General features: G+C 41.6%; 1 protein-coding gene across 1 annotated transcript; it reads right to left on the reverse strand.

The window, feature by feature from the left end:
* Positions 1-15039: 15039 nt before the first annotated feature.
* On the reverse strand, positions 15040-17804 carry socs1b (suppressor of cytokine signaling 1b). The gene is made up of 2 exons (XM_060899443.1): positions 17698-17804; positions 15040-16037 (listed from the first exon to the last, which is right to left on the reverse strand). The coding sequence occupies exon 2, from the start codon at positions 15985-15987 to the stop codon at positions 15400-15402; it is 588 nt and encodes a 195-aa protein (XP_060755426.1). The 5' UTR covers positions 15988-16037; positions 17698-17804; the 3' UTR covers positions 15040-15399.
* Positions 17805-19450: the final 1646 nt, after the last annotated feature.

The following is a 19450-nucleotide window of genomic DNA, read 5'->3' on the forward strand; positions in this document are numbered from 1 at the left end:
CATGGTGGACTTCTGGTTTGGAAAATAAGCGTGACATCACTTGCACATGAAGAATACGAAGACTACAGCACGCACACACACACACACACACACACATATACACTGAGCTTAAGTCTAGTCCATCATTCTGTACATGTTCTAATCACATTGTGTACTGTATTTCTGTCTTTGAGCATGTTTTCAGTTATTTATTTATAAACTTTATTAATAATCCGATGTGGGCGGCATGGTGGTGTAGTGGTTAGCGCTGTCGCCTCACAGCAAGAAGGTCTGGGTTCGAGCCCCGTGGCCAGCGAGGGCCTTTCTGTGTGGAGTTTGCATGTTCTCCCCGTGTCCGCGTGGGTTTCCTCCGGGTGCTCCGGTTTCCCCCACAGTCCAAAGACATGCAGGTTAGGTTAACTGGTGACTCTAAATTGAGCGTAGGTGTGAATGTGAGCGTGAATGGTTGTCTGTGTCTATGTGTCAGCCCTGTGATGACCTGGCGACTTGTCCAGGGTGTACCCCGCCTTTCGCCCGTAGTCAGCTGGGATAGGCTCCAGCTCGCCTGCGACCCTGTAGAACAGGATAAAGCGGCTACAGATAATGAGATGAGATGAATAATCCGATGTCCTAAAACTGACATCGAATACCAAATGTTCCCACACGTCACATCCAGATCCACTGGTGTTCCAAACACCAGTCTCGGACATTACGGCACTCACACTCACCTGATTCCTAACACTCTTGATTTGTATATCGTTTTAATCCACAATGTCTCAAATATTCACTAAAATATTCCAGGGTTTGCGCTTATTCCAAAAAAAACTATATTCCTACTAATATAGCGAATGAACATTAATATTCCACTAATATTCCATTTATATGCAGCCGTGTGGACTCTGATTGTCTGGTCGGTTTGTGTACAACGCACAGAGCTGAGCGTGAATAGTCCCGAGACTGAGTGTCGCAATTAAACTGCTGGAAAATACCCATGAGCCGCATATTCCGAATTTGATGTACATACATCCAAAGAATGCTCCTAAATCCTGAGTAACATCAACATATCTGACATGTCGTAATCATAAAATGCTAAATTTGGAATATCCAAGCGGAACATGGTGTTTGCATGCCCATATCAAATTCTGAATACCACCATAATCAGAATAACAGTGGAATATTATTGTGCGTGTAAGCATACTGTATGTGAACAGCTCTGTGATGTACTGTCACGTTCTTTGCGATCTTTTCTGTGTGTGTTATATGAGCAGTATTTCCAGATTGTGGCCCTGGTTTAAAATTTTCCATATCCTTAAAAAAATCTCATCTCATTATCTCTAGCCGCTTTATCCTTCTACAGGGTCGCAGGCAAGCTGGAGCCTATCCCAGCTGACTACGGGTGAAAGGCGGGGTACACCCTGGACAAGTCGCCAGGTCATCACAGGGCTGACACATAGACACAGACAACCATTCACACTCACATTCACACCTACGCTCAATTTAGAGTCACCAGTTAACCTAACCTGCATGTCTTTGGACTGTGGGGGAAACCGGAGCACCCGGAGGAAACCCATGCGGACACGGGGAGAACATGCAAACTCCACACAGAAAGGCCCTCGCCGGCCACAGGGCTCGAACCCAGGACCTTCTTGCTGTGAGGCGACAGCGCTAACCACTACACCACCGTGCCGCCCCCCCTTAAAAAAATAAATCAATCAAATCTTGCACCAATATCCAAGTGACCCCGTGGTGAATTTTCAATTTTCCATGACGACAAAATAAAATAAAAGAGCCAAACCGTTTTTCTTCGGTTACTGAGGCCGTAGCTTAGTGAGAGTAATCCACACAGGCTTGTAATCCTCAAATCCGACTCATGCCATAATTTTAAGGACTCATGACTCAACTTGGACTTGAGCACTGATGACTTGGACTCGTGTATTAACTGCATTCGGACTCGTACCGTAAATTGGAGACGAGGACTGGGATTTTTTTCTTTTTTTTTGTAACATGCCATAATAATTTGGCATAAGATATTTATATCTAGGGCGGCACGGTGGTGTAGTGGTTAGCGCTGTCGCCTCACAGCAAGAAGGTCCGGGTTCGAGCCCTGTGGCCGGCGAGGGCCTTTCTGTGCGGAGTTTGCATGTTCTCCCCGTGTCCGCGTGGGTTTCCTCCGGGTGCTCCGGTTTCCCCCACAGTCCAAAGACATGCAGGTTAGGTTAACTGGTGACTCTAAATTGACCGTAGGTGTGAATGTGAGTGTGAATGGTTGTCTGTGTCTCTGTGTCAGCCCTGTGATGACCTGGCAACTTGTCCAGGGTGTACCCCGCCTTTCGCCCGTAGTCAGCTGGGATAGGCTCCAGCTTGCCTGCGACCCTGTAGGACAGGATAAAGCGGCTAGAGATAATGAGATGAGATGAGATATTTATATCTACATATATAAGAGAATGCACATTCATCTGTTCAGGAACACACTAACGTTAATGGCACTAAAATGCCTGGAGAGAAGCCCCTAGGATTGTCCGCTTTGCTTATACAGACCTCTCATGCAGTGGGGAAAAATGCACAGCCACGTGTTCCATATGTAGAAGAACTATCGAGGAGACGACGGGGATAACCTAGAACTTCAGTCGTCATTTGGCAAGATTCCACCCAGAGAAGCAAGTAACATGCTATGTTCATTGCCCTGTTGATAGCGGGGCTTGTTGACCGATGAACTAGCTAGTGTTAACCCTCGCTCATGTTATTTGCCCTGTTGATAGTGGGCGGGGCTTGCTGAGGATCTTGAGGCTGAACGAATAAATGTTTTCTCCTGCTCAGATTCACCATGGATCCGGAATCTATCCCAGGAACAACAGGAGTGGATCAGGGATATGCCCCAGATAGGACGGTCGTATACCACAGGACACCCACATACACATTCACACGCTTGTTTATACCAAGGGGTAAATTAGCGCCACGCATGTTTTAGGGAGGTTGGAGGAAACCGGAGGACCTGGAGGAAACCCATATGCATACGGAGAACCTGGGAAAATGCGCAGAGAGAGTAAAGGGAGGTCAGGATTGAAATCGAACTGGAAATCCTGGAGCTGTAAGGAGATGAACCTACTCAGTGTATCGCCATGCTGCACACAAAATCCCTCACAGTATCGAATTACAAGTGTGTGTGTGTGTGTGTGTGTGTGTGTGTGTGTCTTTATGTAACACACTGAGGCCTGTTTGATAACAAAAGTGGTGACACTGAAAAGTGTGTTTCCATGGAGACAGCAATTTCCCACATCCTTTATATATATATATATATATATATTTTTTTTTTTTTACTGAGGCGAACCAGGCTTTCTTTCTTTCTTTTATTCATTCATTCATTCATTCACTCATTCATTCATCTACAGATGTTTATTGATTCCTACTCATCTTCAGCATTGTTAATTTCCTGATACATATCTCCATTAGTAAGCGCGCCCGTGTGTGTGTTTCATCATGAATATATCGGGGACTTCCTTTCATTCAGTCTTTCACTGTTTCTGTTTTATTTCCTCGAACGGTTGAGTTCGTATCTTAAATAGATTTTCCAGACAGATGTGAAAATGTAAGGAAGAAAAACACACAGCCCTCGTGTGGATTTGGGTTCGTTACTGTAGCGACCCACTTTCATAGATGATGACAGGAAATTTGCAAACAGCCAGATGTGAGATCACTGATGTGTTAGATGGCGCTGTTTTAAAATTCATGTTGCGTATTTGAAGCAACATTCCACTTTTCTACTTGTTTTTTCTTACCACATCATGGATACTGTTAGAGTTGGAGTGTAACTCCTGAGTGGCCGTTGCCAAATTCCATAAGAATAACAAGCAACACATGACGCTCTTATAGCCTGCGATTCGTTGATTACAATGAGCAGAACGGTGCACTTTTTATCCATTTATAGTTACATTTAAAGCCTTTCGATTTCATAAAATCGGTGAAATTTAGTTCCCTCTGAAATTTGGTCATTGTGATATATGTTGATTTCTGTAATATCTCACAAAATATCAGGCCATTCTGTGGCTGGGAAGTTATTTAATTTGAGAGGATTCCCGAGCAAATAACGTGCATGAAATCGCTCGCTTCACGCAGTCAAGCAGACAGAGGAAGTCCGTGTGTGTGCGCATGCGCAGGTTTGCCTTTGACCGTGCACTGACAGTTCCATCATTCTGTCGCTAAACGAACAGCTGATCACACCGAGGTGCTCGCTGACCGCCGATATTTATTAGTTTGGTCCTGCGTTTCCTTTCCCTCGTATAGAACATAACGTCTTTTCTTCTCGCTTTCCATTACTGTAGTTGGTCTTTCACGTTTCATTCACACACTCACGTCCTCCATTTTTCTCTTCTGTTTCAAATTTGTATCCCACAATGCCTTGCGCGAGCAGGGAAAGTCCACCATGTGATGCATGACGTAGTATCTTGTATTGCGTCATGGTGAAGCAGGAAAAAATAGCGGAGAATTTAGGGTCACGTGGCTCCAAATTCATTAATTGTTTTATTTTTAAAAAAACAATAAAATTTGAAGTCTGTGATTCAAATTCAGTAGCTTTCAGTCCACAAAACACACATTTTTATGACCTACACTTGAAAAATCTGAAAGGCAGTCTAGCTTTAAACACCTGTTCCTTTAAACAGTAACCTGCATTACTGTTTTCTCTCTCAAGCGTAAACTCCTCTGTCTTCTGTTGACACTGGCGACTCCTTCCATAAAAATGTTATGAAACATTTCGACAGCCTTAGATCACGTGCAATGTCCACTATGTGAACAATCTGTTACTATGGAAATGATAACACACACACACACACACACACACACACACACACACACACACACATTAATATTAATATACAGGACACATAGGAACTGCTGTTATAGAAAATGAGCACATCAGCAGCTTCTGATTGGAGAATTCATCCTCGCTGTGCTGTGTGTGATGTCTGTCCACGTCCTGTTGCTCGTTATATCGCTGTCTTCTCTTCACAATGTTGTTTTATTTTTATGTTTTAAATCCAGACATCAACATCAATCGTGTCAGCCATTTTTTTCCACTTTTCCACTGTGACCTTACAACCCCACTAAACCTCAAAGAGGAAATGGAAGTGCCTTTTGCTTGCACTCCAGAAGTAAATCTTTGTCGGTATCATCGCCGTACACCTGGACTTTGTCGTTTTTATTCCATTATTCCTTTTGAAAAACTTCAATCTCCTTCGTACTGTCAGAGGAGTCTGTGTGCACGCTCGGCTTCGAGCTCTTCACAGGTTTTCTCAGGGATTTGAGGTCTGGGTCCTGACTGAGCTTTCCCCAGACTTTGATCCTCCGTTTCTTTTACCGTTTTGGATGGTAAAATTCCTCTTCAGCTTTTTTTGACAGACGGCAACAGCTCGACAGTTTCAGTCACAAAATGGCTCAATATTTGATGCTAGTGCTTATCTCATGTATCTTACCTCGAGTGAGAGAGCTCCATGGTAACACCAAAGGAGGTCAAAACGTTCAACCTTGAATCGAATGTGTTTCCACCTCCAGCGAGCATGTTATCCTTGGGGTCATGGTGGATCCCGGGAATACCAGGCGGGATCTGGGAATCCATTTTACACCAGTGCATACACAGTTTAGCGTAATCGGTCCACTTATGGAAGAGGTGAGGAAACCAGAGAACATTTAGGAAACCCACACAGACACAGGAAGAACATGGGAAGCGCCACACCTTGAGCTCAAGTGTCATGAGACAGAAAGGCGAACAAAAATTACACAATGGGGTTTTTTTGAACCTCTTATGAGGTTAAAGAGAGTTGTTTACGCATTAATGGAAGGTCCTCACAAGACAAGTGTGTGTGTGTGTGTTTATATACTACTGAGGACCAAATGTCCCCACAAGGATAGTAAAATCTGACTATTTCGACCTTGTGGGGACATTTGGATGGTCCACACAAGGAAATTGCTGAAGATTAGGGTTAGGTTTAAGTGCAGGCACAGCATTAATGAACTGCATTAATAATTATGTCAATGGAAGGTCCTCACAAGGATAGTGAGAGAAGCGTGTGTGTGTGTGTGTGTGTGTGTGTGTGTGTGTGTGTGTGTGTGTGTAAGCAGCACTACTTAATCCAACCCTCACTTGGCTGTAAATTCTATCTTAAGGCACTTGTTTAACAAAAAAAACAGCTCCTTTGATTGGGTTGGATTGGATTTTAAATTTCTGAAGATATGATCAACAGTAATCGTGAACGTTGCACGTTATTTGTGAACAGCTCGGAGGTTTTGATGGTAAAATAATACCATGATGTGAAACTGAAGACTAATAGCATGCAAGATGACTGAAATAAGATCTGAAACGCAATGTTCCTCACAGCTTTCAGGGGGGGTTTGCAGGCCAGCTGCTTTCTGAAATGGCACAACGTTTTGGAAATCTCTGTAGTCACACTGACATCTAGTGGTAGTTCATGATATTGTAAGTGTCCATCCATTATCTGTAGCTGCTTATCCTGTCCAACAGGGTTGCAGGCAAGCTGGAGCCTATCCCAGCTGACTGTGGGCGAAAGGCAGGGTACACCCTGGACAAGTTGACAGGTCATCGCAGGACTGACACATAGAGACACACAGCCATTCACACCTACGGTCAATTTAGAGTCACCAGTTAACCTAACCTGCATGTCTTTGGACTGTGAGGGAAACCGGAGCACCCGGAGGAAACCCATGCGGACACGGGGAGAACATGCAAACTCCACACAGAAAGGCTCTCGCAGGCCACGGGGCTCGAACCCGGACCTTCTTGCTGTGAGGCGACAGCGCTAACCACTACACCACTGTGCCGCCTGTCAGTGTCCACATTTCACGAAATTTTCAGTTAAAAAAGTTCATGTGGTGGTTAGATTAATGATTAATTGTATTTTTTTAAGAAGGCATGGCCACAAATTCATATTTTGAGTCTATCAATTACTGTGTTCGATATATCCCATAAATTATTATGCAGGAGGCATGAGATCAATGAGTCGTGACCATGAAATGTGTAATGTAATACTGTCACACATACTGACTATAGGACAGTTTTATATTCCCAATCTGTCTGGATTTTTATGACATCAATAAACAAAATCCCCAAAACACACATACACACGTCTGAAGTCCTCAAAGCGTCGATCTACAGGCCTGTGTGTGTCAGAAAACTGTTTCTAATCATAATCTAAAGAAGCTTTCCATTTTGTAAAGACATGTTTGACAGCTCAGCACACATTTTCATCAGTTTAGATCTTTATTTTCATCATTTAAAACTTCATCCTGACATCATAATTGGCATATCGATCATCAGAAATATATCATGTGCTTTCATGAATTTGTAAGTTTTTCTTTTATTAACAGCAAGAATTTTTTTTTTATTTTAAAGTTGAAAATCTGAACATCAGTGTGTGGATACAGTATATGTATATCCATGTTGTTTCTGGTGAAATATATTGACCTTCTTTAAGTTCTGTAGTTTGAACCTTATTCTTGCAAGGTGTTGATAGCTAAATGACTTACGTTTATGCTGTTATGATGAGTGGAAAAGAAATATATATATATATATATATATATATATATATATATATATATATATATATATATATATTAGTGCTGTCAAAAATGTCACGTTATTAACGCGTTAACTTGACTCAATTTTAACGGCGATAATTTTTTTATCGCGACATTAACGCTCTGTGGCATGATGTAGGTTTTTCATAAGCTTTTGAAACTGCCAGGAACTTGGAACAGAGACTTTGCTTAGAAAACCGATAGCAGCTAGACTGTAATGCCACGCCCCGCACAGCCAGAGTCCTCTGCCCTCCTCCCTCAAAGAACCAGCGCGGGCAGGGCGCGCTAGTAGAGATGGGATTTATGGCTCTTTGATGGGATCCGCATCTTTGTGATCCATTCTTTGAAAAGAGCCGTTCAAAAGACTGGTTCATTTGGCTCTTTTTAAATATTTATTCAGTTTTAAGAAGACAGCGTCTAAAGAAGCCAGATCCCTCTGAACTGTAAACTCAATGCTATCCCAGAAATCCGTCCTGTAATATGCAAATTTGGCCGCCTCTGATTGGACAGCGCGACGCATCAACAGGCAGAAAGTGTAAAAGTACAAAATGTGTTAAGTGAGCTGAAACAGTAAAGATCAGATTCAATGCAATATTTATCAACGAACAACTTAAAGTTAATATAATAGTGTACTTTATATTATAATCAAGCATGTCAAGCCTACCGTCACTGTGTAACCTGTCTCTCTGATAGACTAACTCAAGCAGTAGATCACTTCACTCATGGTTCTCTTGTTAGTCTCGGACAAAGAGCCACGGTGCTCAGCTTAGGTTTCAGTTAGCAGTGGCTGTGTTAAGACGTGTTATGCTTTGCAATAAGAAAAACATTGGTACAAAACAAGCCCATTCACTTTTTTATGCTGATAAGAGAATTACAATGGTTTTTCGTGTGACAAAAATGTGCGATTAAATTGCGATTAATCGCGAGTTAAATATGACAGTCGCGACATTAATCGCGATTAAATATTTTAATCACTTGACAGCATTAATATATATATATATATATATATATATATATATATATATATATAATTTACCAGCTGGGAGGTCCGTATGGTGAAATACCGTGACCGAGGTCTTGAAAGTACTGAGCGAGCCCTCTGGGCCGAGGTCAGTATTCAAGGCTGAGGTCACGGTATTTCACCATACGGACCGACCTTAAGCTGGTAAATAATATATTTATTTTTTCTTTACCAAATTCTGACAGAAAACGAGAGCGCCCGAAAGGGAAAACCGAGCCGAGCCGCCATTTTGAATCCTCATTCACGGCTGTCATGCAAATTGCTTCCTCCTCGGTATACAAGTGCACTTCCATGGCAGGAAAAAACTACATTTTGCCGCCTATGTAGTCCCCTATTTATACAAATAGGAGTCATTCAGGATTCAACCATGTTTTTGCTCGGCGTTAGCAAGTTACAGGTTTTTAGCTTTCTCCTGAAATGTTTTCTTTTATTTCTTCTTCCTCAGGGTAGTAAAACTCGCTTTCGCTGTGAACACTGTCGTTATCACTATCCATGCTGTAAAATTAATGCTATTCTCCTGAGAAATGCTGGCAAAAATTTATAAGATTTTTGATAATCTTAGAAATAAATCTTATAAAAAAAAAAGATAAATGTTGACAAAAAAATTCTACTATGTTTGTTGTTGTTGTGAACAAGCGAGTCACCAGAGGTCCGTAACTGGGGTCCGTACCATAGGATACGGACCCGCTTGCCAGCCAATCAGAGTGCAGGATTTGGACTGCAAAAAAATAAATGAATTTATTCTATCTACATTCACTGGATATGCGCAATCATGTGCTCTGATTGGCTACTCTACTACTAGGATATCAGCTCGTATACCATGAGGAGAGAAAAAAATGGCAGAGCGTGTTGCTGAACCAACCGAGGATGAAATAAAAACTCTACTCGAAAACAAAACCTCAAAAAACACAAAAAAAGAAACAAAATATGGAATGAAAATATTTGATGGTAAGAACGTTTTTTTCAAGAATCATTATTATAACAATCTTCACAAATCGCTCCTTTCATTTCGCCAGTTTGTTTACATTCTAAGCGGAAATGATTTTGTCATACGTTTTGTATAAAGTTTTTATTTATTGAATTTGCAAAAAAATAAAAAAAAGCCCTGTTTCTCAAAACCCAGTGAATGTGGATAGAATAAAAAAGTTATTCCACTCAGTCTCTTCATACATGGCTTATAGTATTTATGACCCGATTTCGTGGAATAACTGTTCAATATTCCTTGTATTATGTAAGCTGCAGTGTGTATATTGCACAAACTGATAAGGAGAGTTATATAAAAATACACAGACAGAAGTTTCCTGGTTAAAACGAGCAACTTCCCTTCATTCTGACACAACAAGCAGTTTCCCTGAATTGAGATAATCAGTTGAAATGTTTTGTGCAATTAAAATGTTGTGTGATTTCAAATATAAAAACACTTGAATCGAAGCTGTGTGTGTGTGTGTGCGTGTGAGCTGATCTGTCAGCTCATCGTGGGAGGGAATTGTGTTGAGAGATTATGTCCTGACATGCTGACTGTCTAAAATGCCTCATGTTGTTTAAAATAACCATTATGCAAATTCTTTCTGTTTTGATTCTGGCTTTTATCGGTTGTCAGCAGGTCTGGCAGGTCAAACCGGCTGTAACGCGAGTTAATGATGGGTAATAAGCCCTCACTTTGATTTCCCATTTCAGTCTCGCCCTTGGGCGGCACGGTGGTGTAGTGGTTAGCACTGTCGCCTCACAGCAAGAAGGTCCGGGTTCGAGCCCCGTGGCCGGCGAGGGCCTTTCTGTGCGGAGTTTGCATGTTCTCCCCGTGTCCGCGTGGGTTTCCTCCGGGTGCTCCGGTTTCCCCCACAGTCCAAAGACATGCAGGTTAGGTTAACTGGTGACTCTAAATTGACCGTAGGTGTGAATGTGAGTGTGAATGGTTGTCTGTGTCTATGTGTCAGCCCTGTGATGACCTGGTGACTTGTCCAGGGTGTACCCCGCCTTTCGCCCATAGTCAGCTGGGATAGGCTCCAGCTTGCCTGCAACCCTGTAGAACAGGATAAAGTGGCTAGAGGAGATGAGATGAATTTCATATTAATTATTCTCTTGGCCTCGTTTTATATCAAATTTGCTTCGGAAATGAAAGGGTTACTGTCCTGAAAACATTAAAATAGAGTTATCCAGTGAGATTTTTTTGTTTGTTGTCTCTAGGCTGAGAAGAGTTTAGAGCTGGCTCACTCACTGGTTAGGACTTCACTGTTGGGACCAAAGGCCATGGCAGTGTCTGTTTATATACTAGGAACACTGTCAGAAAATAAAGTACATTACTGTATCTTCAGGGGTACAATGGCTTGTCACTGGGGCAGTACCTTCTAAGGTACTTATTTGTACTCTTTATATATTGCTTGGGAACATAGATGTACCTTTTTGCCTCTTAAAAGGTACACACAGTTACCTTGAGGTCCAATAATGAGCCCTGAGGGTACACAAGTGCAGACTGTACCTTGGGGGACAGAAATGGAATCCTACTGTACTTCTATTTCTGACAGTGAAGTGACAGATTAATTAACCAATCAGATTTTGATTTATAGTAAGAGGAACCAAAAATTAATTGCCCTAGGCCTTCCAGCTGGTGTAGCACTCCTCAGTAGTGTTAGCGAACGCTAATAAAGAGGTCAAGCCAGTGCTATGGAGAGCAAGTCACACTCGCTACAGTATTTTTCACTCATACGTAAGTATTCATTTCCTTGTGTAATTTACTTAGTTACTTTTAAAATCAACATCGACACAGTTTTACAGTATTCAAAATAAAACTCGAGCCTTTTAGCTCAGGTGATGAGGGCGAGACTGAAATGGGAAATCAAAGTGAGGGCTCGTTACCCATCGTTAACTTGTGTTACAGCCGGTTTGGCATGGCAGTGTAAGTGGTTAGCATGGTCGCCTCACAGCAAGAAGGTTCTGGGTTTGAGCCCAGTGGCTAGTGGGGGCCTTTCTGTGTGGAGTTTGCATGTTTTCCCCGTGTTTGCGTGGATTTCCTCCGGGTGCTCCGGTTTCCCCCACAGTCCAAAGACATGCAGGTTAGGTTAATGTGGGAAGGCCTTGGGCTGAGGTGCCCTTGAGCAAGGCACCTAACTCCCAACTGCTCCCTGGGTGCTGTTGGAATGGCTGCCCACTGCTCTGGGTATGTGTGTGTGCTCATTGTGCATGTGCACTGTAAAAAAGAATAGTCGAGAATACTTGAAATTTCAAGGCAACAGTCTGCATTAAGAATTTTATGTTTTGCCAACGATGTATGCCCATGATAATCCAAACTATGATAACACTGTTATCTTTATTAAGAATTCTTAATTAAGTCAATTTTCAATTCCTCATTCTGCCAACATAGATTTCTCTTTTTGCTGAACAGTGGCATTCACAGTAGTGCAAAAAGGCAACTGATGCTATCACAATTTTTTTTTTGGGGGGGGCAGCTTTTTTTTTACCTTTATTTGGATAGGACAGTGTAGAGACAGGAAATGAGCTGGAGAGAGAGACAGAAAGGGATCGGGAAATGACCTCAGGTCAGAATCGAACCCGGGTCCCCGGACTTATGGTATGGTGCCTTATCCACCTGAGCCACGACAACATGATCTTCAACTGGAGAGAGAACCACATTGCCCAGCCCTTGCATTTGGGAGAGGAAACCACGTGTCTTGGTCATTAAGAGCATGTGCTGAATAAACACCTGTGGTAATTATGTATTTTCAATTCAGATTATTCACTATTGCATATTTACACATCATTGAGGTGCACCCTATCAGTTTGATGTGGATTTTTCTGTTCGTTAATAATTATTCATATTTTCTTGTCCATTCAATTGTGAATATGGAATTACTTGAACAAAGCATAATTCTATTTTTTAGAATTATCCACATCAAGAAAAATCCACATCAAACTGATAGGGTGCACCTCAATGATGTGTAAATATACAATAGTGAATAATCTGAATTGAAAATACATAATTGCCACAGGTGTTTATTCAGCGCATGCTCTGAATGACCAAGACACGGGGTTTCCTCTCCCAAATGCAAGGGCTGGGCAATGTGGTTCTCTCTCCAGTTGAAGTTCATGTTGTCGTGGCTCAGGTGGATAAGGCGCCATACCATAAATCTGGGGGCCTGGGTTCAATTCTGACCTGAGGTCATTTCCTGATCTCTCTGTCTCTACACTGTCCTATCCAAATAAAGATGAAAAAAGCCCCCCAAAAAATTGTGATAACCTCAATTGCCTTTTTGTACTACTGTGAATGCCACTGTTCAGCAAAAAGAGAAATCTATGTTGGCAGAATGAGGAATTGAAAATTGACTTAATTAAGAATTCTTAATAAAAATAACAGTGTTATCATAGTTTGGATTATCATGGGCACATCGTTGGCAAAACATAAAATTATTAATGCAGACTGTTGCCTTGAAATTTCAAGTATTCTCAACTATTCTTTTTTACAGTGTGTGTGTTCACTGCTTCAGATGGGTTAAATGCAGAGAGGAATTTCACAAATGTGTGATGAATAATGTTGTGCTTTCTTTCTTTTCCACACAGCGGCGCGACCTGGCAGCCTGCCACTAATCTCTTGCAAAATCCTGTCCTGTTGCCTTTTTTTGGTGTGTTTGGATAAGTTTTGGCTGAGCTCAAGTCCCAGCTCTAATAGTAACAGTTCGCCGCTGCATTTCGACATCATTTCAGTCAAATATACAGGATTATACAGCACCCGAGAGCTAATCGACTTAAACTATTCTGGGGGGGTTTGTGAGGAAATGAAATATATTCATTTTTATATTATCTAAACTACCCTGGTGTGACCAGGTTACCAAAAGGGGTGTGTCACTACAAAATGACAGTTCCAGGAAGAAAGAAAAAAAAAGGAAATGTTGTTTTATTGTTTTATTGGATATTTAAACATTATTGACAGTTAATTATTTTTAAAATAAAGGCCGCTTGTTCAATTTGGTGCAGCAAATTTTAGAGAAATGAGTGAAGATGTTGCATTGTCTGAACACAAAATGAAGTTCAGAGAAAATCAGCTGTGTAAACTGAAATGAAAGCACAGCTGGCACTGATTTGGCCGACATTCGTATTTCTCAGGGGTTGACAGTATAATGGTGTATGTTGGCAACAGATACATGAGAGATTAGAGAATGTACTTATGGCAAAATTAGAAAAATGATCAGTCAGTCATTTTGTGCTGACACGCCCCAAATACGAGCTTTGAAGAACATTTAGCTTTAGAATATTTCTTTCTCACAGAGTATTTCTGATCCTCACTGTTTTTTTTTCCTTTCAATGAATCCAAATCTCAAAGTTTGAGCTAAAATGTAACAAACCACATCGTCTGCACTGTTCATGCTTTCCCCCTCCTTTGTCTTGTTTATCCTTCAATCCCCACATCTGGTGAACGTTTTACTTTCTCTTTCTGTTCCGGCTCTTTGTTGATTTTAATCTGCTCTAATTTTTAACCCCGATCAGAAAAACAGTGTCGACTGGATAAACACAAGAAAACGTTCTCCAATCTTCATTTGTGGTTTTGTACCTCGTTCTTATCGTATTTATTCCTCACATGGTTTGGAAATGATGGCCAGTCAATCCAGCAGATGGAGTTGCTGGACTGTAGAGGAATCCAGAAGAAAGCACTGCAGGCTCATTTTATTCCAGCTTTGTGTGAAAATATAAAGTTCATTGTAACAAAAGCTTTTCAAAACCTGAAAGGGTAAACCATTTCCTTTTGGTTGAGATTAGGATCAGATTTATAGATTAGATAGATTAGATATAGAAATGTGTCAAGCTGTTGAGGGAAAATACGCACCAATGACATGGTGTGCTGAAGCCGAGTTACTGTTTATTAAAGAATGACATCATAACCTAGTTTTTATTTGTTTGCAGAAAATTTATCAGTGCCATCTGACCAATCAGAGTTGAGGTTTATAGCCGGAATGTATCCGGTCCTCAGTGTGGCTAGATTTGGAGACTAGTGTTTGTCCACTTCATTGTTCTTGCATTTAAGCTTGGTTACGCTTACAGTAACAACCGGGTCTCTTTGTTTTTTTTTTTCCTGACTCTTATCTGCGCTAGTTCATTTGTGGTTCCATGGCCAAAGACGACAACTTCTTCCTGATAAAAAAAAGTCACGGTCTATAATGACTTGTTATAAAAACCTGTTCTGCTGTCCACAGGAAATTTTTTTCTTCATGTAAGACATTTGATATGGAAATAATTGTGACCATTACATGGATATGCAAATTAAGAACTACAAATGATTTTTCTGTACTTTCTCTTTCTGTTTCTTCTAAATGCCATAATGATCAGATGACTTACAGAATTTTTCCATGGGTTGGGCTGGAGCACAGCCAAATGGCACTGTTTTCTTTTAAAATGTTTTCAGAGGTTTAAAAAACACACAAAAAAAAAACAAAAAAAAAAACAAGAAGCATATGCATATGCCAAAGAATAATCTACAGTCATTTATTTCTCTACATCAGCATGTTCAGTATGCGATATGAAATGATTTTTTACAGGACATAATGCCTTACAGTGTTACATTATTAATGAAATAATTAACACATGTTACTTCCTATGCTGCTTAAAAGGTATCAAAAACAAACAAACACTGCAGGCAGGTAAACAATAATAATAATAATAATAATAATAATAATAATAATAATATCAGGACAAATTCTGACGTAGTGCATTTAAAGGTCACGGTACCAACACTGACACACAAACCTAATGAACAAGATGAACGATGTTGTCTATAAAAAAGTATTAAAACCTAGTGTAAATAAATATAGGCGCTTTTTACATTCTTTTCAAATGCTAAAAGGATATAAGTGAAGAAAATCTTTCAGCACAGTGCTTACAGGCAGTTTTTCAAGGTTTTCCTTGCCATAGGTTTTCACCACAGCTCTCCTGCAGAGTTCCTGAAGCTTCTGTGGTGCTGAACCCCGGTACGGCTGCTTCAGACTCTTCTTGGGTGACGTCATGTAAAATCGTAACAGTTCGAACAGGCAAGGGAAAATGTGTTTGCTGCCATCCAGGGCGAAGCCACTGCCTCTAAGGAGGACCCGGACGCTGGTGGGTCCATCGACAGAACGATAGCTCAAGGTGAAGAAGACATCCGTTTGCACACTGTCCCGGATTAGGAAGGTGCCAATGGGAAGAGACGCCAATCGAGCGTGGGCTTCTGCTACATCCAGAGGACCCCAGTAAAATCCACTGTTCCCCAGGAAACGTGTCGCGTTGGCTATGAGGGCGCGCTCATCCACGTCCCGGAAGGGTCGGAAGTGAGTCTGAGGATCCAGATGACTCTGAGGAGCTGGAGCGTTGGTGGACACAGCAACTGACACGACGTCTTGTGGTGAGGCAGAAGGGTCAGGAGGTTCGTTGTGATGCACCATTCTCGTTCTTCTCCATCATGGCCGTGTGTTACACAAGTGCTGTCGGATGACTAACGGAGAAAAAGAATGAAAGAGACATGAAGCTGAGTGAGTATCATTAGAGAGAAGGAGGAGCCTTTCTTTATACGTCTCAGCATGTCACTGTGTGTCTGTGTGTGTGTGTGTGTGTGTGGGTTCTTGTTTTTACACCTCTTCCTATTCTGTCAGAATATCTGACAGATTTGACCCTGTGAGGACATTTGGCTGGTCCTCACAAGGAAATCAAGAAAGATAATAATAATAATAATAATAATAATAATAATAATAATAATATCAGTAGAAGGTCCCCACAAGTACAGCAAAATAGAAGCGTGTGTGTGTGCGTGTGTGTTAATTTCCTCATCATTTCATAGAGCTGTGGTAGATTTTTTTTATCAGATGCACTTTCTTTCACTCTCTCGTGAAAGACTCTCTCTTTAGTTTTTTTTAATAAAAGTTGCATTTGTTTCGTTAAAATTACACAAATAAAGAAATACATGATGCTATTTTCCTTGTAAGGACCAGCTGAAGGTCCTCACAAGGCAAAACTCTCAGCTATTCCTATCCTTGTATGAATATTTGATCTGTTGCACACATTGTTGCATTTGTTCATGTCACCCACACACACACTCACACACACGTATAACAGCATTCCCTATGAGGACCTGCTAAATATATAATTATGAATGCAGTGATTAAATGCAATGCTACACCTCACTCTAACCTCAGTCAGTAACCAAATAAAAAAACATCCCTCTCTCTCTCTCTCTCTCTCTCTCTCTCTCTCCATATATATATATATATATATATATATATATATATATATATATATATATATATATATATATATATATATTTTTTTTTTTTTTTTGTAAAAAAGTAGATTTCCTCATGGGGACCAACCGAACAAACCTTACAAGTTTAACACTGTCAGTTAATCCTGTCCTTGCGTGGATATTTTTGCAAGTTGCACACTGCTGAGCATGTAGGCATCACACGCACACACACACATTTGTGACTGTGTCCTCAGCAGGGCTTTCCACTGGTCCGGGTTAATCATAAACACAGCTAATTATGCTGCTCCCCCTAAATCTCACCCAAAGCTTCAGCTCAGTCACTGAAAGGAAGCATGATCATGTTTGTCTTTCCTTCAGTCTTCTTGACAACCAGCAGCAAGACACACACGCACACCCAATCGCACACGCGTGATGCAAATAACGAACCACTGAATTCTAAAATGGTCGTCATTCAGCAAAACACTGTTGTTGAATATAAGCACTCTCTCTCTCTCTCTCTCTCTCTCTCTGGCTCCGTCTGTCTGTCTGTCTCTCTCTGTCTGTCTCTGTCTGTGTGTGTGTCTCTCTCTCTGTCTGTCTGTCTCTCTCTCTCTCTCTCTCTCTCTCTCTCTGTCTGTCTGTCTGTCTGTCTCTGTGTGTGTGTGTGTGTGTGTGTCTCTGTGTCTGTCTGTCTCTCTCTCTCTCTCTCTCTCTGTCAGTCTGTCTCTCTCTCTGTCTCTCTCTCTCTCTCGCTTTCTCTTTGTCTCTCTCTGTGTCTGTGTATGTGTGTGTGTCTCTATCTCTCTCTGTCTGTCTGTTAGTCTGTCTGTCTCTCTCTCTCTCTCTCTCTCTCTCTCTAAGCCTAGTGCGTAACCGACACCCACACCTCATCAGCACGCGTTCATCCTTCCCTCACCTGGTACCCGCAGGCCGGTGTTTCCTCTCAGACCCTCAGCGCCTCGCAGTCCGGGTCAGTGCGGCACAGCGCGCAGCCGAGTAAAGTGAAAGTGAAAGTTTCTGCGGTGCTTTATACACACGCACGCACGCGCAAACCTCTCTCTCTCACACACACACCCTGTAACGTGCGCGAAAGTAGATCAAACCGGTACCGAATAAACGTGCGCGCGCGCGCCTCTCTCTCTCTCTCTCTCTCTCTCTCTCTCTCACTCTAAGAATCTCTGTCTCCTTCTTTCAGTCTGTCTCTCAGACTCAGTTCTGCAGTGTTTATTTGCATGAATGTTAGAAATCGTATTATTGCCAGCGCAGGTCGATTCAACTCAAATCTAAAGTTAATACAAGCAGGTAGTAACAGTGCATTTACTTGGGTCCTGTTTACACTTTTTGAGTATCTGTTACTTTACTTAAGTTTTTTTTTTTTTTTTTTTGCAGCTTATGACTTTAACTTCGGGGCGGTACGATGGTGTAGTGGTTAGCACTGTCGCCTCACAGCAAGAAGGTCCTGGGTTCGAGCCCCGTGGCCGGCGAGGGCCTTTCTGTGCGGAGTTTGCATGTTCTCCCCGTGTCCGCGTGGGTTTCCTCCGGGTGCTCCGGTTTCCCCCACAGTCCAAAGACATGCAGGTTAGGTTAACTGGTGACTCTAAATTGACCGTAGGTGTGAATGTGAGTGTGAATGGTTGTCTGTGTCTATGTGTCAGCCCTGTGATGACCTGGCGACTTGTCCAGGGTGTACCCCGCCTTTCGCCCGTAGTCAGCTGGGATAGGCTCCAGCTTGCCTGCGACCCTGTAGAACAGGATAAAGCGGCTAGAGATAATGAGATGAGATGAGACTTTAACTTCACTCCATTTGAAAGGCAAATATCGTACTTTTCACTCCACTACATTTCTATCCAGCTCCTCGTTACTCGTTACTATGAAGCGGGTTTGAAAGTGGATGTTTTTTTCTTTTATCTTCTAAAACGTGATTGTTGTTTTCACAGTTGACACTGAGACAGTCCATCAGTAATCACAAGACTGTATAAAATCAAGTTCAGTGATTTCTCAGCAGCGTTATTTAACAGCATCAGTTGATGGCAGAATGGAAGGAGGTGGTTCTTCTGGAGAACGCACACACTCATGGCTTTACCTAGAACCCATGTTTCAGTTTTCTGAAAGGAATAAAGATTCGTTTCATTTTAAACGTTTGCTTTGTTCGCCAAAAACAAACCACATCACGGCCTACAAAAACCCGCCATCCAACCTGCAGAGGCATATTGAGGTAAATAAACATTTTATTCCAAGAGAAAGCTTGCAGTGAAGCTGGCTGTGCTTTGAGAGCTATCGATAACGTTGCAATAGCTATGCAGTCTGGTTAGTCAAATGACTTTCTATGGATTTGCCCGCCAAGTTACCGTAGCCTTGTCTACAGCTAACGTTTACTAGCTAGTTAACTTGGACACTGTTAGTTAGCATGTAAAAATGGAGTCACGCTAACATGAATAACATTAACGTATCTGAAGTGATTTCAGGAATGTTTTAGCATCATCTTTTAGCCAAATAAACTAAATGTAGAAAATGTTCTTTTCTAGTAACATTAGCTACTCAATATTATTTTGAGTTTGAAAAGATTTTGCTAGCATGTCAGGTGGAGCTTCACTGGCTAGCTCGCTTAGCGTCAAACCACCATGACGGTGTAACAGTGTGCATTTTGTATAGACTACATTTACTCTAGT

This window comes from Neoarius graeffei, chromosome 18 (genome assembly GCF_027579695.1).
Source record: "Neoarius graeffei isolate fNeoGra1 chromosome 18, fNeoGra1.pri, whole genome shotgun sequence".
Taxonomy (NCBI): Eukaryota; Metazoa; Chordata; class Actinopteri; order Siluriformes; family Ariidae; genus Neoarius; species Neoarius graeffei.

Excerpts from the sequence above, each read along its gene's own strand:
- socs1b (XM_060899443.1), bottom strand. The coding sequence starts at position 15,987 with ATGGTGCATCACAACGAACCTCCTGACCCTTCTGCCTCACCACAAGAC.